This window comes from Panthera pardus, unplaced genomic scaffold (genome assembly GCF_024362965.1).
Source record: "Panthera pardus isolate Hobbes unplaced genomic scaffold, ASM2436296v1 HiC_scaffold_22, whole genome shotgun sequence".
In the NCBI taxonomy this organism is placed as follows: Eukaryota; Metazoa; Chordata; class Mammalia; order Carnivora; family Felidae; genus Panthera; species Panthera pardus.
This window is the reverse complement of record NW_026526788.1, coordinates 81,988,912-82,008,568: the sequence shown is the minus strand read 5'-3', so window position 1 is coordinate 82,008,568 and position 19,657 is coordinate 81,988,912. Positions and strand designations below refer to the sequence as shown.

General features: G+C 53.4%; 1 protein-coding gene across 2 annotated transcripts in view; it reads right to left on the bottom strand.

Moving 5' to 3' along the window:
- Positions 1-13,838: 13,838 nt before the first annotated feature.
- The window catches only part of DOCK1 (dedicator of cytokinesis 1), a 522,147-nt gene continuing 516,328 nt past the window's right edge, over positions 13,839-19,657 (bottom strand). For both annotated transcript variants that reach the window (XM_053910041.1, XM_053910042.1), the window contains exons 51-52: positions 18,928-19,088; positions 13,839-15,030 (exon numbers count right to left, since the gene is read on the bottom strand). In XM_053910041.1, the coding sequence (XP_053766016.1) occupies positions 14,935-15,030; positions 18,928-19,088 (257 nt within the window). In that variant the 3' untranslated portion in view covers positions 13,839-14,934. The remainder of the gene's footprint in view (positions 15,031-18,927; positions 19,089-19,657) is intronic.

Here is a 19,657-nt window from a genome sequence, read left to right as displayed (position 1 = left end):
ACACAAGATCAAACAAGCTGAGATGAATGGACCCTGGCCGACATTGACCAGGATGGCTGTCATCAGGACAGTCAGGGACGCCCTGCACCCGGGGCTCCACCCAGCCTGGTCTGGGTATCCAGCTATCCTCTGCTCAAACCTTGAAGCAAGACCCCCTCCAGCAAGCAGGTTCCAGGGTGGACAGAGAAAGACCCAGAGCTGGACCTTAACTCGGTTTGTCAGATGAAAAAGCTCTAGACCATGACGTCCACAGTGTTTCCCTGGATGTGTGGGGTTGACCATGAGTTTGTGCCAGACCCAAAACAGAGGAGCAGACTCTCTTTCCAGTGTACATCCCTTGCTTGGTTAAGACTCACATAAAATGTCACAGCGGGGCAGGGCTCAATACAGATTTTAGGTTCTTGAATTCATTACTGAGGAGCTTAACAGTTTGTTATAAGAAGTTCAGCAAGTTAGGCCTGCTGGATGTTTCCAAAGTCGATATGCTCAGGAGAGAGCTATATATTAAAGATTATCTATTTAAAAAAAAAAAAAAAAAAAAAAAAAGATTATCTATTTTAGAAGGGTTTTTTTGTTTGTTCGTTTTTGTTTTTATTGCTCCTGACTCAGGATTCTGCTGACTTCTTTTTTATTCTAGAAACTTAGTGCAGTGGCTTAACTCATTCAGCAATTACCAGCTGTGTGCTTTCTGTATAAAGAGCTGGGAATGAGGAGCTAAGGGGAGCCCAAGAAAGCTAAAAGTGATTGGAAGCTGAGCCAGAGGAACTTCAAGCGGGCTTGAAACAAGAGTGGAGAAGGAACGAGCCATCGTCCAGGGGCAGGTTGGACCGGGGGTCAGGCTCCGTTTGTGTTGTGGTTGGAGGTGATGGGTGTGTGGACCAACAGACACAGGATAGAAAGGCATGCCGGGTAAGGTTGGGACCCCACGAGCGAGGCGTGGAGTAGGGCGATGTCGACATGCAGAAGAGGGAGGGACACGGATGAGCTCCAAGCCTTGAGCTGGGACTCCCATCTTCCGCCCAGAACACAGCAGCCGTGACTGTCAGGGCCCCGCTGCTCCCCGTGTGCCGGTTTGTCACGTTGCGTGACGCCTTGCTGGTTTCAGCAGGCTGGTTCGCTCGGTCCTTTTGCGAAAACCGAAGGCCTCGCTGCTGGCCGGTCCAGCTCACAGGAGGAGCAGTTGCAAAAGTCTGTGCTTCAGGTCGCCAACTGGTGTGCTGTCCTGTGCCTGTGTCCTGCCCTGTGCCGTCGCTGGTCTCACCTGCCCCCGACCGGCCGTGGCTGCCCCTGGTCCCCTATACTCTTCCCTCCCCTGTGACTGCCCTCTACATTCACCCTCTAATTCATCGGACCCACGGCCTCTGTTTTAGTCCAAATTCCCCCCAAAAGCAGGGCCTGAGACACCGAGTTTATTCGGGGCCGTGGTGGGTGCACACACAGGAGACAGAGCCAGCCCTCACCGGCCCAGCCTCGGGAGCGAGCACGTGTAAGCCGGTCAGATCAAACCCACCGCTGTCACACGCTGAGAGCAGGCTGTGTGTTGCCTACACTTCGAGCTGCTGCTCATGAAAGGTCTGTCTGTGTGACTCTGGGAGTAAAGGCCGGGCCTTGCGGGGAGAGGGCGGGGAGGCCGAAATCCCCACTGGGTCCCAGTTGGGTTGAGAACATCTGTATCACCTCCTGGAAACACCCCGGATGGGGGTGCAGGGTGAGGGTGGCTAGAGCGGAGGGTCCCACTTGAAGCCAGTTAGATCGGGATCGGAGCGCCAGGTCCACACCGAGCTTCCCCTCCCCTCAAGCGGAGATAACCTTGTCTAACAGTGTAGAGAAATAATGTAGAGAATAACGTCTAGGGCGCTGAGAAACATAAAGCGGGCACTCAACCAACGGCCTTTCTATGTTAACAGCTATTTGCCCACAGCGATTTCTAAAGCATCCTGCCCACGAGTGCACAAAGGTACACACGCGCACATTCACACGGGCTCTCGAATGCCCAAGGTCACGGTGCACGAGCGGCTGCAGTGTTTCCCAAGAGCTAAGCAGGGAGTGCCAGGGATCCACTGGGTCTTTAGCTGCTGCTCAAAGCATCTGTCCTCTCCTCTGTCCGTGCTGGGCGCAATGGATGGCAGCACAGAGGAAGTAGAGCGGAGATGGCTGAACATTCCGGAAATATTCTGCTTACTCTGTGCAGGCAGCACGAGAGCCCCCACCAGCCACACCCTAGGGTGGAGGTGTCCTAATTCTTGCCGGGGCAGGGGTCGCTCTGGGGTTCAGAAACATGAACTCGTGCCAAATTTCTTGCCTTGTTTTGATGCATCGGGGGAACGCGTGTGCCCTGAGCAAAACGTCACCCAGCATGGTGGCCTGTGAATGGGAACGGTGGCCACATCCCGGTGAAAAATATGACTCGGTGAGGGTTAGGAAAGCCCCCGGCAATTTCCCTCTATCCCATTAGTGTGTAAAAACAATGAGGCAGCACTGGAGTTACTGAGATAATATGGGAAATTCATCGATAAGAGACTCAGTGCTTTCAAGACGAGGGGGGTTGGACTGCACCAGTCCCCAGAGACACCTTTGTCTACCGGCCTGGGTCAAGCACGGGGAGGCGGTGGCCCTGGAAGAGGCTTGTCCCTTCTCAGAGAACAAAAGACCTGCAGCCAACCCCCCAACATCCTGCAGAGACAGGTGCGTCCCTTGCACCCAAGCATCTTCCTTGAGAAAGGACACCCGCCCACACACGACTGCGTGGTGACTAGTCACTTTCAGTTATGCTGCCCAGTCACTTAATGCTCTTTGTCAGGCAGAAAGAAGAGCAGTGGAGGCAAGGCAGTTCTAAGAGGAAAATTGTTTCTTTAGTGCAACTGTGACCCTGAAGAACAAGCAGCCGTTCCCAGGGAAGACACATAATGATGGGTCAGCAGGTGCTGTGGGAATCTCGGCAGTACTAGGCGTCGCCCATTAGGATGCTGCCCTCCCATCAGCCTCCCGTCAGAGCCCATCTGCAGGGGAAGCTGTCGTCTGGCTTAGGGACGCTCCTCCCCTGACAAAGACAAGTGAGGCATGAGGACACAGTGCTACACCAAGTCATGGTCCTGAATAGTCTGACTTAGGAATTCGATTCAGCTTTGAGTCCCAGATTTTCCCCACTGAGCTCTAGAATCTTGGCAAACAACCTTCTCAGACACAGCTGCCTCCGCTGAAGAGCGGGGTTCGTTGTAACACCTACTCCCTGGTGTTGATCTCCAAAGGGAGATAATCACTATGACAGCTGCCATCCATTGTGCCCAGCGTGGACGGAGCTACTCCGTGCATGTGATGTCACTTCCACAAGAAGGAAGGAAGGAAGGAAGGGAGGGAGGAAGGGAGATGAGAGCAGAAGAATGAAACAAGCTCGTTCTTTGGGAAGAACAGCAAAATTGACAAGCCTTTAGCTAAAATGGACCAATAAGGAAAGGGAGAAGGCTCAAAACACTGAAGTCAGGAAGGAAAGAGAGGACATTACTAACCTTACCTACTATGCTACAAACACTCAGCTCAAAGAATAAGCAAAAGTCTTATTTTATGGAGCCTCTGGTCCAGAGGCAGGTCCAGGCACAGGGAGGAGGATGGCCGCTCGGTAATGCCATCAGGGACCCGGCTTCTCTCTGCTTCTCCACTCTGTGTTCACCGCGTATTTCTGTGCCCTCTGCCTTCCCAGCATGCAGTTGGATTCCACTCCCCCACCTCCCCGCGACTTGCTTTGGCTGAGGACACGTCAGCAGAACAGCACGGGTAGCTCCTGGGAGGGGGCATTAGGAGCCAGGGCATGGTCTCCTCATCACGTTCTTTTCTTCTGCTGTGTCACAGTCGTGGCAGCTGGTGTGGAAACAGAGCCTCTGTCCTCCTGGACACAACTGGGATGCGCGGGTCCCCCTTCTGCTCTGGGTGGGTCATGCAGCAGGAGTGACCATCGCACGTGCGTGGTGTCAAGCTACTCAGGCTGCCAGGGTCACTGGTACACATGACTCACGTCATCTCACTGCCGGCATCGTGCTCGGGTTGGCTCTCGGTTCTCATGATCACGAGAGCCATGCGGCGGGGTCACGCAGAGTCTTAATGGGAACAAAAACCTTCTTTCTCACGTCTACCCCAAGCACAAAGAATAAATCTCTCTCCTCGTCTGGGTCAATGTAGTGACCATTACACGTCGTGTCCACCTGTGGACCAATGAACGTTGCCGGGGGAGCCCGTGCCGATCAGTTGGGACAGTCACCTTCTGGGGCATCAACCCCAGGCTGCTTCTGCTGCAGCCACATGCACTCAGCCTCTTCAGGCCTCAGTTCTGCCTCCATAAAATGGAAGGGACACGTTACTCCTTTTTTTAATTAGAAAAACTGTTTGTAATATTTATTTATTGTTGAGAGAGAGAGAGAGAGAGAGAGAATGAGCGGGGGAGGGACAGAGAGAGAGAGGGAGACACAGAATCCAAAGCAGGCTCCAGGCTCTGCTGTCAGCCCAGAGCCCAACACGGGGCTCGAACTCACAGACTGCGAGATCATGACCTGAGCCAAAGTCAGACGCTTAACCGACTGAGCCACCCAGGTGTCCAGACGTGTTCCTCCCTTTATCTGATACAAGCGACGTTTGAAGGTCTGATGAGATGGTAAATATGAAAGTATCCTGCAAAGCAAAAAAGGCTAATGATAAAAATAAATGACTATTATTATTATATTTTATATATGATAATAATTCACCGACACTATCATTTTCTTGGCCCACTACCAAGTGTCACCAAGAAGCCGTGATTAAAGTTTGGTTCAGATTTTCCTACTTTTCTTTTCCCCAGTCTCCGGATGGTGTTTCCCTTCCCACCAAAGAAATCCACGGGCAGAGGAGCAAGGCTTGGGGCGGGGCGGGCGGGGCGGGGGGCATTAGCCTCGTCGGGGAGGCACGGCTGGGCACGCCATGGACACCCACAGGGACTTGCTGGCCTTCTCGTGCTCTCTCTGGCCGCTCCTTCCCCGCGTCTGTGAAATTGACGGCAGCCTCCCCAGCGTGGGCAAACTAAGCAGAGCTGCAGCCATCACTCGGGCACCGCGGGCCTTTTCTCCCCTCCTGTTCTGTCCTTCCTCTCCTCCCCGGCCCCCTCTCTCTTCTCAGATTCCCGCCAGTGTCCCTCTGAGCGCTGGGCTGTGAGAACAGGAACCGCTGTCTCACTTGGAAGCCTCGTGCACGCGCGCTCCTGCACCCAAGCCGCTCCTTGAAGCCCTCCTTCCACCCCTGCGCCTTCCTTAACCCGAACCTGGACTCACACCGACTCCCCTGCAACCTTCTCGAAGGGAAATCACTTGCCCTCACCTCGGGGCACGTGCTGGCGGTGGACGGGCACCGGACCTCTGGGCTCCTCGTTGCCACTTCCGGATCATTCCTCCCACATCATCCTTCCGGAGCTCCCCCTAGCAGGCTCCATGGCCAGCGGCCCTTGGCTTTTCGTCATCTGCCAACACCCTGAACTCCTCCAGCCGCCAGCAGCTCGGGCCACCAGTGTGCGGGGAGTCTCTCACCTCCGCAAAGCCTGGCCAGACTCTCAGGGGCTGCGGAAGGCCCGTTCCTCCCTCCGCTCGCTCCCGGTTCGTGATGGTGCTTCGCACCCCACCGCCAAGTGCAAGGGCACTCGCAGCCCGCCTTGCTGCCTTGTCACGGCCTCTGGCCCTAGCTGTGACCTCAGCGCTGCTGAGCAGCTGACAGGACCCACCTGCTTGCTGCGTGGCGCCTGGCTTTTATGCCCCAGGGGCTCCTCCGGAGCTGCTCAGGCTTTCTCCAAGTCTGGAGGTACAGGGCAGCAGATCCCCCCGGGGTAACTGTAAACCAAAGGGAACAGGACTCTAAATGCCCCCACGGACTCCCTGCCAGGTCGGGTGTTCCTAGAACTGACCACCAAAGGCGACTGTTCCCTGCTGCTCTTACACAGGGCAGAACAACGGCAAGGAGGGGTCCCCCGATTTGGTGAACTTCTACTGGTGACCCAAGCCGGCGCATATGGATGGAATCTCCCTGCATCCAGTCTGTTCCCTACTCCTGGGGAAGGAGCAGGTGGATTTTTGAGAATAAGGGACACGGGGAAAAGGCACACAATGGAAACGGGTAGGTGGCCCCTTGTCATCTCTAGCAGGAGCTTGGGGATTTGCAGAAGGTCGCCTGTCCCGAGTAGAGGGGAGGGATGCCCAGGGGGACGAGGGCCGCGTCTGGCAGGAGGGGGCCTTGGAGCAGGTGGGAAAAGCAGGATGCCGAGGGCCTTCCGCAGAGACATCACCCCTTCTCCGCCTCCATATGTCCCATAATCACGTGGCAGGAACCGCAGTGGGGAGCGCACAGCCCTTCCACGTTCCCCTGCCCCCGACTGCGAAAGCGCTCCGATTGCCAGGCTGCCTCTGCGGGCTTCGGGGGGGCCCACAGGACCCTTCGCACAAAGCGCTGAGACCCAGAGGGAGCAGGAGACTTCCAGAGCGAGCACGATGCCAAGCAGATACGCACGGAGAAGCAAATGGAACAGCAAGGTGTGGGCTTTCCCTGAGGGTTGTGGCGGGACCTGGAAATAGGGAGAGAGTGTTAGGGCACAGCTGCTGTTGGGCTGAGGACCGAGACTGACAGGGCCGGGGACAGGGTATTCTCAGACTGTGTTGTAGGACTTTCCAAAAACGTACCCGGCGCTCCTCTTCTCCCCTTCAATTTAGTGGGTTTCTGCAAGACCGTTGGTTTCAATTACGCTTTTCTATCCAAATCTCGTTTCTTGGAGTCCACTCTTTCGGAAGACCGGCTCGCCTTTCGGCAAAGGGAAGCGGTGCCCGGCCTTGGGGAAGACCCACACCTACAGGCCACAGTCTTCTCTGTTTCAACGTGGTTGTCCACGAGAGGTGACGCGAGATGACTACCCACGTTATTAGTGGGATAATAACTCTGAGTAGCCAATGTGCACACAGTTTGGTAAGGCACTGTAGCGGCAACAGGCATCTTCGGGAAGCGTAGCTCTGGCTGCTGATACCACGGTCGTTTAAGCGCAGCCCCGCGGGCGCTCTTCTCACACCTGTGTGGCGCAAAATACAGTGGCCCAATAAAGCGGCAGACGTGCGGCCGATTTTGGGGACTGAGTTCTGCGTGACACAGTTTGGGGAGGTCTGGAGCCTTAAGAGAAATAGAAGACATGCCTGCTGAACTGTCCCTTTCTAATCCAAAGTGAGTGTTTTTAACTGTCACCCGTTAGAAAGCCAGCTGGGTGACGTGGGTAAATCGCAGGGCCCTTCTGTGCCCCAGACCAGCGCCTTGCACCTGCCAGGCTCGCATTCAGTGGCCTGACAAGTGAAAGATCTCGCAAGCGAGACTTCGAGTCACATGAGTTCTATGTATGGGTCTTTACTGAGACAAGAATGCTAGAACTCGTTTTCTGTTCTTCCCAAACCTGAGCCCGTTCCAGTGTGGGGCCCACAGTTCCTTCTCTTCTGACAGCAGTACTCAGCAGGAGGAGGACCGGGAGCGTCTTAGAGATGGTCCTCCCAAGCTCCGCGGGGTGGAAGGTTCCAGGCTGCCTTGCAGACGAGGCGGGCTCTCTGCTGGCCCATCCCGAACCCCGAGCTGCTGGCAGCTGGCCGGGGATGACTCCCAGATCACGGACCGTCCTCCGTCCTTCCGGGAGAGCCGTCTCTTGTCCCCGCACGGAGGGCAGAACCGCCCCTGCCTCCGCTCTCGAAGTTTTTCCCCAGCGTTTCTCCCCTGGGGCGGCGTTATCCAAGGGACGGTCCAAGAAAGGAAAGCTGCAGCCACCGGCCTCTTTTGCGCACTCAGCCTCCAGGCTGCCAACTGAGCCTCCTCTGGAGGCAGGCGACAGCCTCTTCACTCCAAGACTGAAAGAATATGGTCTTCCTTTGTCCCGGAGAACATTCATTCCCCTAAAGTTTCTGAAAAGCCGAGGGATGATTCCGATGTTGCTTTTGCATTGTAATTGCTTCACCTTCCAAAGTTTACTTTTCATGTGAAAAAGCCTTCGCGAGGCAGTGAGAGCCCATGGATGCTGTCTGTGATCCCTGCGGAGCAACCCAAAATATATAGGAGCGTAAAAATAGCCCTGCCTTGGGCAGGTAGCTCCTTATTCAGTATTAAGCGCCCTCCTCTCCAACGCAAGTGTTCATAATGCTAAATTAACTGTTCACAAGTATTTTTAAATAGGATAATGTATGCCAATTCAGAAATATTCCCTTCCAAGATGGATTATTTTTACCTCCCGAATTGCTGCACTTTTGCATCAGCAGCTGATTGTTAGGGCGCTACAATCCAGCATCTTTCAGAGCGGCTTCTGGATTCCTGGCCGTTTCCGCGGGTGGTTTCCATAGCCGCTTCGGCACAGCTGGGTGCCATGTGCCATAGATATGACCCGTCAGGATTTGCGTAGGAGGAAGGATGCCACCGGCACCGGCCGACGCAAGCATCGTCTCTCAAGGTCAGGGCAGCATGGGAGAAAGCCCCACGGTCCTGCCTGATCTGGCCCCATGGGGTTGGAGGGACTCAGGCTGCTCGTTGGCCCCTCCTGGGGGCACCTCTCTCTCTCCGCTCACCCCCAGTGAGACCATCACAGACTCTGATGGCGGCACAGACCCAAGGCCCACTGCCACACTGAAGCGTGGTCATCCGATTCATCGAATGGAATACATTTTAGGAGACCCTGCCGCCACACCCTCCCTCTCCCTTCAGTCCTTCACAGGGACGATGCCCCCGCTCGCCCCTCAGCCAGGGGAAAATGGGTCAGGTCTCTACAGCCATGGCTCCCCAGCCCCTTCTCCGGCACGGGTGCCTGCCTTAGGACTAAACTGTTCAGGAAGGAAGGGAAGGGGAGAGAAAAGACGAATGGAGCTTTATCTTTTCTGCAGTGACATTTATGCTTCCATAAATTTATCCTAAGAAGGAATCAGCGAGGGGCGCCTGGGTGGCTCCGTCGGTTAAACGTCCGACCTCAGCTCAGGTCATGATCTCAGGGTTCGTGGGTTCGAGCCCCTCGTCGGGCTCTGTGCTGACAGCTCAGAGCCTGGAGCCCACTTTCGGATTCTGTGTCTCCCTCTCTCTCCGCCCGCCCCCCCCCCCCACACTCTGTCTCTCAAAACATAAATAAGCATTAAACAAAAATAAAATTAAAACCAGAAGGAATCAGTGCCACCCGCGTGGTCTGTGATGAGGAACACGTCTACCGGGTAAGATACTGGTGATGGGGGCGGGGTGCCCGGAGGCAAGATGGTCCTAAAGCTGCTGCTTTAGGCTGCTGACTCCACCTGAAGGCCGATCAAAGCCGAGGAGGGAAAGCTATGGCGTCTCCCAAAGACCCTGTCCTGTAAGTGGTGAGGGTTGTGAGGACACCCCGGATGAGGGGATGTCGAACACGCGGCACCTTTATGGGCCGGTCCCCCGGGGATACGGGACCCACGCTCCCTGGAGCGCTTATCGTCCCTGATATGCCCAGGCCGTCACAGCCCAGGATGGGCTCTGCGGACAAGTCCCCTCAAACACACCGCGGCCTTGGCTGACACCATCCACACTGGCTTTCGTCAGCCCCGCTCCCCACGCCCCGTCATACTCCCGCCCGGTCCCCCATTCTTCACCACTGTCCCCGGGCTCCATTCACAGAGTACGACACGGAGGCTGTGTGGGTCCCCCCGCTCTCGACACTGGCCGGGGTGCACGGATGAAGCCCAGTGTGTTCACGTGGCCTGGAAGCACTGGCCGTCACCATCCTGATGTCGCCCAGCTCCCCGGCCTCCCTCCTTGCTCCTCCACGCTGGCCCCAGCCTGCTGGTCTTCTGGAAGTTCCTTCCGAGTACAGGGTCTCCCCTCTCAAGACTGGAAGTCTGCACATGCTGTTTCTTCTACCGGAACACTCTGCCTTCACAGAACCCTCCTGGGCTGCTCAATTCCACTCATTCCACTGCACCCCCCCCCAAGTCTGCTCTGCGGTGCCCGGTACTCACCTGTCACTTTTGAAGCCTACTTTGCCACTGGCTCGTCCATTCCCTCAGCCGACTCGGGGATCCCGGAGGACAGGACTGGGTCTGTCAAAGCACCCGGCACGTAGCTGTAGACACCCTCCGAACGTTTTATAAGAGGGCACCCCCAGGTAAGAGAAGGGATAAAGAGCATGTGAAGCCCAGCACTGCCCGATACGGGAAATAAACACCAGCAGCAACAGGTGGATAGTTGGCAAAAGGTGACCAAAACGACAGGAAACCAGGGAGGTGCGGAAGTGCTGCCCCGATGCGGGACGGGGGAGTGGAACCCCTTCCCCAGGGCAAGGGGGGCACCGTGATTGCTGGAGGACTCGGGGACATACTGCAGGGAGGCAGACGTGGCCAAGGCAGTGAAGGCAAGGGCAGAGGAAGTGGTGAAGCCGTGGGAAGCCGTTCCCAGAACCGGCCACCTCCAGAGCCGATCCGTCCAGGGTCCGGCAGAACTGGCAGCCGGGAGCTCAGGAGGGGCTGAGACTCAGGGGGAACCAAGGTGTGTGACTGGACGGGCACTGTCGCCTGACCTTCCCACACCAGCTGAGCAGAGGCGACCAGCTTTGTTCAGAGTTTCAATGGAGAACCTTGGCCACGAAAAGTAGCCTCCTACAAATGGAACGGCCCCGGAGAATGAAAGATGGCCAAGGTGGGGGTCTGAGAGGGGAGACAGACACAGAGACAGAGACTTAGAAGGAGAGAGGGTGCCTAGCCAGCCCCAGTGCCAGACCCGTGAAGGCAGCCATTCAGACATTCCAGCCCCAGGAGACAAAGGACAATACGAGTAGTTTGTATTATCATTTGACCGATGAAGAGACTGGTTTTTTAATGTTTATTTATTTTGAAAGAGAAAGAGAGAGCATGAGCGGGGCGGGGCAGAAAGAGAGAGAGAGAGGGAAGGAGACAGAATCCCAAGCAGGCTCCACGCTGTCAGAGCAGAGCCCGATGTGGGGCTCGATCTCACAAACTGTGAGATCATGACCTGAGCTGAAATTGAGAGCTGGACACTTAACCAACTCAGCCACCCAGGCGCCCCTGATGAACAGTCAACTGGAGAGGCCAAGAGGAATGTCTGGGGTCTCTAGACTCCGGGCATCTATCCAGGTGTCTCTAAAGTCACCTCGGTCAAAATATCACTTTTCTAGAGAAAGTTTGCTGTGCACACTGCTTCTCTTTTGCGAGAATAGTTTTGTTTTGAATATCTCATTATAATCTTGTATCACGGTTCTTCACAGAAACTGAACCAACAAGAGATAGGTATGCACGGAGATTGAGAGATTTATTTAAAGGAAGGGATGAATGTGATTCTGGGGGGCTGGCAAGTCCAAAATCCGTAGCACAGGCTGGAAACGTAGGCAAGGTTCCCATACTCTGGTCTTGAGGCTGAATTTCTTCTCCAGGAAACCACAATTCTTGCTTTTAAGGACTTCAACTGACTGGACAAGGCCCACTCACGTGATTCAGGGTGATTTTCTTTAAGTCAACTGACTGTTGGGTGTTAACCACGCCCACCAAATATCTTTAAAGCAATAGCTAGATTAGTGTTTGATTAACTGGATGCTACGGCTTGGCCAGGTTGACACCAGATGAATGATCACAAGTCTTTGCTTGGGGTGGAACTAACCCCGTGGTATCAGCAGAAAGAGCTTTGTACACCACACCCCACGCAGTCCCTGCTCCCGTCACGCCCGCACAGCTGCCTTTAGGCCGTCACAGGACCCGGATGGAGTAGCGACTTCTTTGTGTTGGAGGGAGACAAACGAGGAACCCCAGTTTGGGTTTAGTTGGGGGCAAAGGGCTACCGGTTCTCAGGTTCCCTGGTAGGTTTTTCTGAGGCATCACCCACCGAACAGCAGATGTTTAACAAATTCAGAAAAGGCAGATTGGGGGAAAAAAAAAAAACAAAAAAACTTTTAATAAAGATTTGAGGAAAAGACATATTAAACTGGGTAGTCAAAAATAAAATAAAGTTAAATAGGGTTAACTAAAGCTGGATTTGCAATAGACTGGAAAGCACTTTGGAAGGCAGAAGAATAAAACCAAAGTGTAGCTGAATGTGTGGGAGCTAAATTTGGCTTTGAGCTTCCTGGCACCCAAAGCAAAAATAGAACAGAAGATCCTCACCATTCCTGTTTTAGAGCACGCATTCTCCACGAGGCAATATCACCCTTTAGAGGGTGAACATTGGTGGTGAGGGGACTAAAAAAAAATCTTACTTTGTTCACGTAAAAAGCATAGATATAAACAGCATACATGAATACATACACAGCATATCTGTACTGTTAAAATTTCTTGATGGGGAAATGATTAACATTTCTTGATGGGGGAACCTAAAAAGCTTCCTTGGAAGGCAATGAGGAAAGAAAGGTTCAGGAACGTTTTTTTCGGAGAAAAGAAAATATATCATTGCATCTGTATGGGCAAGCTGTCCCCCCAGACCTCACTCCAGAGGAGTCTCTCGAGATGAGACTTGATAACACAAACGTCAGTTCCTCAGCTGTGGTTCTGCAGTCCAGCCCTTGACTTACGTGACGAAGACATTTTGTGCTACGTGTTTTCTAGCTCTGGACACCAGTGTGGGATTCACAGCAGTTGGGGGCATCCGTCAGGGGAAGGGGGCTTCCCCTGAAGTGTGGAGTCTGGGAATTATCTGGGAAGACTTTCTGGAGGAGGCTGTGCAGGGCGAGAACTAGCAACCAGATGTCATTCTAGAAGAAGAATATTTTTTGTAGGGCCGGGAACTATTTTTACAATTTTGGGCAACAGCTTATGCATCGTGAAATGCGGGCTGTTCGACAATTCCCCGCCTCGCGGGGGCTGGCCTCTCCTGTGCTCTCCTGTCCCAGGCTGGTATGCCAATACACTTATTTTAGGACCTTGGATGACATGTGGTTTCCAATATACACAACGGAGGATGAATATTTATCTCAGTTCAAGAGCTGGAATTCACAAAGACAAAAAATTCTATGTTCACATGTGTCTAACATTTCCTGGGGGTGGACTGCATACTTGGCACAAGGACAAATAAACTGGGGGGCAGTGATCAAGTGAGAGTGACAGGTCCACTGAGGCTCTAGGGTTCTGCAGCAGATGTCTCTGAGGTCTGGTTCATGGAGCAGAGAGGCACGTCCTTGTGATTTAAACAGGGACATGTCTGGAAGGAACACAGGCAAATGTGCTTTACGTGGAAAAGAGGACCCCAGTGCCTTCTTTGTTTCTTACCTCCCAAGATCCAGACAGAGCTCTGCAGTCTGATGTTGAACGACACATCCCACTAAACAAAACCCTCTCTCAAGTTGGCAGCTGAAAGTCTACAAGGGGCAGAAATGATGTGCGGCCAGAGAGCCTGGCTGGGCTGAGGGGAGAAAGTGTCAGCAGGTGCCAGGCTCTGCTCTGCTCTGTCCCTAAGGTTGTGCAGGCACAAGGGACACAGGTGCTGTCTACCTGGGCCCCAAACTGAAGACAGCTCAACAGTGGTCATTAAGGAAGATGAGCACATATATCAATGTGGCTCACAAAGCTCTTTAAGAAAGAAGAAGAGGGGCGCTCAGTCGGTTGAGCGTCCGACTTCAGCTCAGGTCATGATCTCACGGCTCGTGGGTTCGAGCCCCGCATCGGGCTCTGTGCCGACAGCTGGAAGCCTGGAGCCTGCTTTGGATTCTGTCTCTCTCTCTCTCTCTGCTCCTCCCCGCCTCGCACTCGCTCTCTCAAAAATAAATAAACATTAAAAAATATTTTAAAAAGAAAAAAAAAAACCAATGGCATTTATATACATATTTTTTTTTTACATCAAGGGATAAAAACATAGTATTTAGACACTGTGAGTCTTTTTTAAATGGCATTTTATTTTTTTTGTTGTCAATGAATAACTTTTGAGCCTACTAGAAGAGTATTATGATTATAGTGGATAAAAAAATATAGATGACAGAATAAAAATATTAGGTTATACAAAGTTAGTTGGGTTTGTTTGTTTGTTTTTCTTAATCATTGTCCACCAACATTTTCAGGACTTTGGAGCTTAGAAAAAAAAAAATCAACAAAGCTTAATTTGTGTATTTTTTTTTCACTTGCAGCAGTTAAAAATTAAGAACACATATAGAGATTCATTTGCGGACGCCTATGACAATAAACGGAAGGACCAAAAACATTAAACCTTACGTTCTAAGAACCATCGTATATACAAACTTCTGTACAGAATGACGACAGAAAGAATTCACCCGGTTAAAGCCATCTCTGTGCTATAGGCATTCTTTTTTAAAAAAGAAAGAAAACGTATCTTCCTATACTTGTATTTACTTTCCCACCTGATCCAGTATTTTTAATGGTGTTTCTACTCCATAAATTAGTAACTGTTCAGTAGCTGAGAAATATCCTATTTTAAATTATACCAAAGGAAATCAGGAAGTTCCCTGAAAGAGTTGACCTTAACTGCCTGATATAGGTTGAAGATACACTTGACCGCAAAATCACACCCGCAGGAGGAGGGTTGATAAAACACCCTTCGGGAGTAAGCTGGGGTTCGGCCTCGGGAGAAGAGTAGGATTCAGTTACTACTCGGTCTCGTGGGTGGTGGCCTAACCTCTCCTACTGCACAAAACCCAGGTCAGCCGAGTTCTTCGCTAATGTGTCATTTGGCACAAAGGGAGGGCTTCTGGGCAAGACTTCGGCTCTCTCGAGACAGACACAGTCAGAAGCCCCCAGTTTTGATCAACACCACAGTACGGTCCAGACCCACATCCGCCTTGCTCCCCGAAGCTAACGGCCACCCACGCCATGGCTGGAAACGAACTCCTTTCCAGGACGAGCAATTGCACTACTTATCAGACATCACAGGCCTAATGAGGTAAACACCAGACGCGGGAGAAGACGCGGAGGGAGGGACGGGACGGCGGCCGGTGCTCTCCGTGCGGTCCCGCTGTCTTCACTGCACGATGCCAGAGTCCACGGACGTCTGCTTGCGCGTGGTCTTTGGGGGGGGCGGGGGTGGCGTCTTGCTGGGCAGCGGAGGCGGTGCGTGCTAGAAGACACGGAAACACGGCAGGTGCCACGTTACTCATGCTCTGGGGGGTGGGGGGTGGGGGTGGGGGATGGGCTGACCCGGGGCAGCGGCAGGGAGGGGAAGCGACTCTGCACCCTGGGTGGGGACGGCCCTCTCTGCGTGACCCGGGGCTGGGAGGTCTGCCGCACACGGGGCCTTTCTGGCATCGCTGATTAACTGCTTTTCACAAAGCCCTTCAGAAGGCCACACGGCCACTGAGAAGGGAAACCGCTGCTCTGCGCGTTGATCCAGGGGCCCCTGGAGAGGGACTGGTTTCAGGACTGGACAGTTTAAATGCTTAAGGGCAAAGCAGAACCAGGGCCACCCAGGCGGCCTGGTGCTGTCACAGCTGAGCGCTCCTGGACGAGGACCTGCGGGTCCCCTCTCGTGTGCCCGACGAGGCCCCTAAACCGTCCAGGGTCCACACAAGCCCTCGGAGATGTTCTCCGGGGCTGGGCGAGGAGCCCTTCCTTGCTCTTGGAACTAGGAAGGCCGCATGAGAGAGGGTCGGCCGGATACCTGTGGCCACTGCCCAAGTGACCCGTTTAAAGGCAGCTTTTTGTCTAATCTCTTCCAACACTGCAAATGGAGTGGGATGAACAACGTTAGGGGCATGTTTGAAGTCTTCACGAGGGAACCACATTATTTACAGAATGGGGGCAGCTGTGCCTCAATAAAATAATTTACAAAAAGAAAAGGGTGGCCAGGGGCGCCTGGGTGGCTCAGTCGGTTAAGCGTCCGACTTCGGCTCGGGTCATGATCCCAAGGTTGGTGGGTTCGAACCCTGAGTCAGGCTCTGCGCTGACACCTCGGAGCCTGGAGCCTGCTTCGGATTCCGTGTCTCCCTCTCTCTCTGTCCCTCCCCTGCTCACGCTCTGTCTCTCAAAAATAAAATAAACATTAAAAAAGAAAAAAAGAAAAAAAAAGAAAGGGCGGCCGGCCGTATTTGGTCCATGGGCTGTTGTTTGCCTCTTGGGATTCCTCCGAATGAACTGATAGTTGCAAAGGTGATAGACAAACCTCCTGTCAGGGCGTGAACGATGGAGGGCAGACGTTGCCCCCTTGCTCTTGGCACCCTCGTGACCTCATGACCGCCACGGACGCCTGCCACACAGGCCATGGTCTGTAACAGGTGCTGAGCACACAAGGATGTGAATGAGCGGACACATGAATGAATGAGTGAATGAACGGATGAATACAGGAGCAGACATGTGGGGGGCAGAACGAGCCAGGATGAGATCGCAGAACGCTAGCATCTAAGGAAAGGTCGGAGCGGAGTTTTTAGCAGCTTCTCGGTGGAGGCTCACATTTAGCCCAACGTGAGGGAAGGAGTTTCAAGGACAAAACAGTGGTGCTGTAGGCTCTTCCTCGTTGCCCAGATTTCCTCCCGATTCACAGACAAGTAAATACCAAGACGACCTGGGGCTTCACGTGCAGAAGAGAATAAATATGGAGAGACAGAACTCAGGGACTGGCATTGAGGCGTTACAGAAAAGTCACGTAAAATAATAGGCTTAAGTTTTCTTAAGGTTGCTAAGCACAGTTAAAAAAAAAAGCAGACGCCTATTTAAGGGACGCGATGACCGGGGTGCTTAGGTACTTGTGAAAGGCACAGGGACAGGGCAGGGCGAGCCCTCGAGGGCCAGGCTGACACAGCAGGACACAAGCGAGACGCTGCAAATGCCCTTTGTGCCAAATGGGAAGACGGTGGGTTTATCAGTGTTCAGCGAGACGATAGCTCAGATCACTGCTTGTGAGAGCCATTTTCAAAGAAACGACGGCTTAAAGTGGCAACAGCCGGTATCAGGGTTGACTACGAGCCCGGGGCGGATCAATGACAGTGACAGGAGGTATCGATCACCCCCCAGGGCAGACGAGTGATCCTTATCCTACAACAGCCCGCAGGGCCCGCACGGAGGGAAGCGGCCTCGAAACGCCACCGCTTCCAACCGATGATGACACTGCTCCACGGGCACGTCACTGCACCTCTGCTGCAGGTAAATCGCACAGGAAGCAAACGGCAAAGAGACCTGGGTTCTTAGTCTCATTGAATCCGCCACCCGTTCAGAAAGGGAGCCGAGGCGCACACGTGTTCCTTCCCGACCCGGCGGCACGTGGCATCAGTGTGGCGTCGGTCACCCCACATGATGCAGCGACAAAACGGGGATAAAATGTGGCCCCTGAACTGATCTGTAACCACATGGATGCGGTCATGTTTCCAGGCTCAGAATTTCCAGGTCGCCGGTGTAGGGACAGACTGGGGCACGGTCCTGCTTCTCCAATGAAATAAAGATATGAAAATAAAGGTGGGATCGGTTAAGTAAGCTGTTAGGAAAACAACACCCCAGCCGGTCAATGTCCTCACTCGACCGCCTGTGCCTCCTTTCTTTCTAACTTGTAGTTAAAAGTCTGCGGAAAAGGTCAGACTCATGTTTTCGTGGTTGCAGTGAACCACTCCGGCCTCCTGAAAAGCCATCATAGGTAATGTGGCCACATCTCCGAGGCCAGTCCCTCCCTGTGGCATCTCTGGGGACAGGACAGAGGGCCGACCGGAAAGGCACTGTGGCCTCAGGAGGCCAGTCATCGCCTCAGCATCAAAGATGAAGCCCCACTTCTGGTGTTTTTTTTTTTGTTTTTGTTTTTTATATAAAAGGAATAATCAAGTACGGGTACTGTAAATAAATTTCTTCTCTCTTGTGCTTTCTCACAAGAAGAGAGAAAATAAACTTGCAGAGCACTCCATAAAAAAGTACCCATGAAAGAAAGAAAGGAAGAAAGAAAGAAAGAAAAAAAGAAAGAGAAAGAAAAATAAAGAAAAAGCGGGTACATAGGATTTGTATTGATTTTTAAGGGGGGAAAATGTGCGTAGCTGTTAGGAGAAACCTGCAGTCATATTAAAAACCTCACGTCTTCAGTGTTCGACGGGAGCTCTGTTGCCATGTCATGACTTTGCTGACCCGCTGCCCGTGTGCACGGGAATGTTTTACTTTTCACTCTGCAGCGATTTAAATGTATAAAGCTATGAATAATGTGGCCGCGGAAGGGAGGAACCTGGAAACAGATCTCCTGGGGCTTCGGGGTCAGTCCACCGGTGATCCACTGTGTGCCCGCTGACCCCCGTGTGCACGCCGACTCCCGTGTGCACGCCGAACCCCATGTGCACGCTGACCCCCGTGTGCATGCCGACCCCCGTGTGCACGCCGACCCCCGTGGGCACGCCGACCCCCGTGTGCACGCCGAACCCCGTGTGCACGCTGACTCCCGTGTGCACGCTGACCCCCAAGTGCATGCTGACCCCTGTGGGCACGCTGACCTCTGCCTGCAGCCGCCCGAGAGCAAACAGAGGAGCCAGGACAGCGACCCAGGACAGGAATGGGGGCTGGCTCTCCAAGGAGTGTTTCCAGAACTGTCAACTGGTAACAGAGGGACTGGTTCAAATGGTTTTTTAAGACTCTGTTGTCGGGCTCAGGGCTTCTCGAGGGCCAGGCTGGCATCCGGTGGGAGCCCAGCCCCATACAGGACCCGCTTCTTTTAAAAGTCACGTAAACCATCTCACAGAAAAGCTGCTTTCCAGAATCGAATTTGCACGACTGAACCTCAAGCAGAAGACCTCCGAGGTCACGAGCCTGGCCCGTTGACCCCGTCGGGATCCTCTCCCCCTTTCCCTTGCTCTGAGACCCACATCTGGAAGCGTGTCCCTCTGCAGTGATGGATGACACAGAACAAAGATCGCGTGGGCGGACTGCCCACCGCTTTGACTTCTCAAGACCAAATGCTGGCCCAAAGCACGCGTGCTAATCTCAGGAAGGAGGGATTTCTATTTTGTGGAGGGAATGATTTTAAAAACCCCACATTTCAGGTTCTGGGCCGACTTACCCTCTGGTGAGGAGGAGGGGGCGGGGGCGTCGGCGAGCTGATCAGATCCTGGTTTTCCATCAAGTTCCCATAGTCTGCCATGCTGCCCTTGAGAGGCAGGGGGGGCGGGACCTCGGCCGTGTCCATCCCAGTCACGCCGGTCATGCCGTTCAGCTCCAAACCTGGAAAACCGAATCGATTTAGAATCAAACGTCCTGGGGCGCCTGGGTGGCTCAGTCGGTTGAGCGTCTGACTTCGGCTCAGGTCATGATCTCGCAGTTCGTGAGTCTGAGCCCTGCATTGGGCTCTGTACTGACAGCTCAGAGCCTGGAGCCTGCCTCCGATTCTGTGTCTCCCTCTTTCTCTCTGCCCCTCCCCTACTCACACTCTGTCTGTGTCTTCTTCTCTCAAAAATAAACATTAACATTTTTAAAAAAAGAAGAATCAAATGTCCCCGCTGAGCCAGAGCATCGATGTGGCTGCTTCACCTTCTCTCCAGGGAAAGGGGAGGCAGAAACGTGCATGTCGACTGGGGAGAGAAGAGAGCTGGGAGGGGTAGAGAAAATGAAGGGGGGGACCCCCCTCCCAACGGCATGTTCTAGAAAGAAAACGCTAAATGCTATAAAGACACCTACAACTGGAGCTTAAAGGAGGCATCAATCCACTGTCAAAACAGCCACGTCCACCCCGGGCCCCGAAGGATCCCTCCTCGGGCCTCTTTGGGTTGGTGGGATCTAAAGAGCGAGGTGTC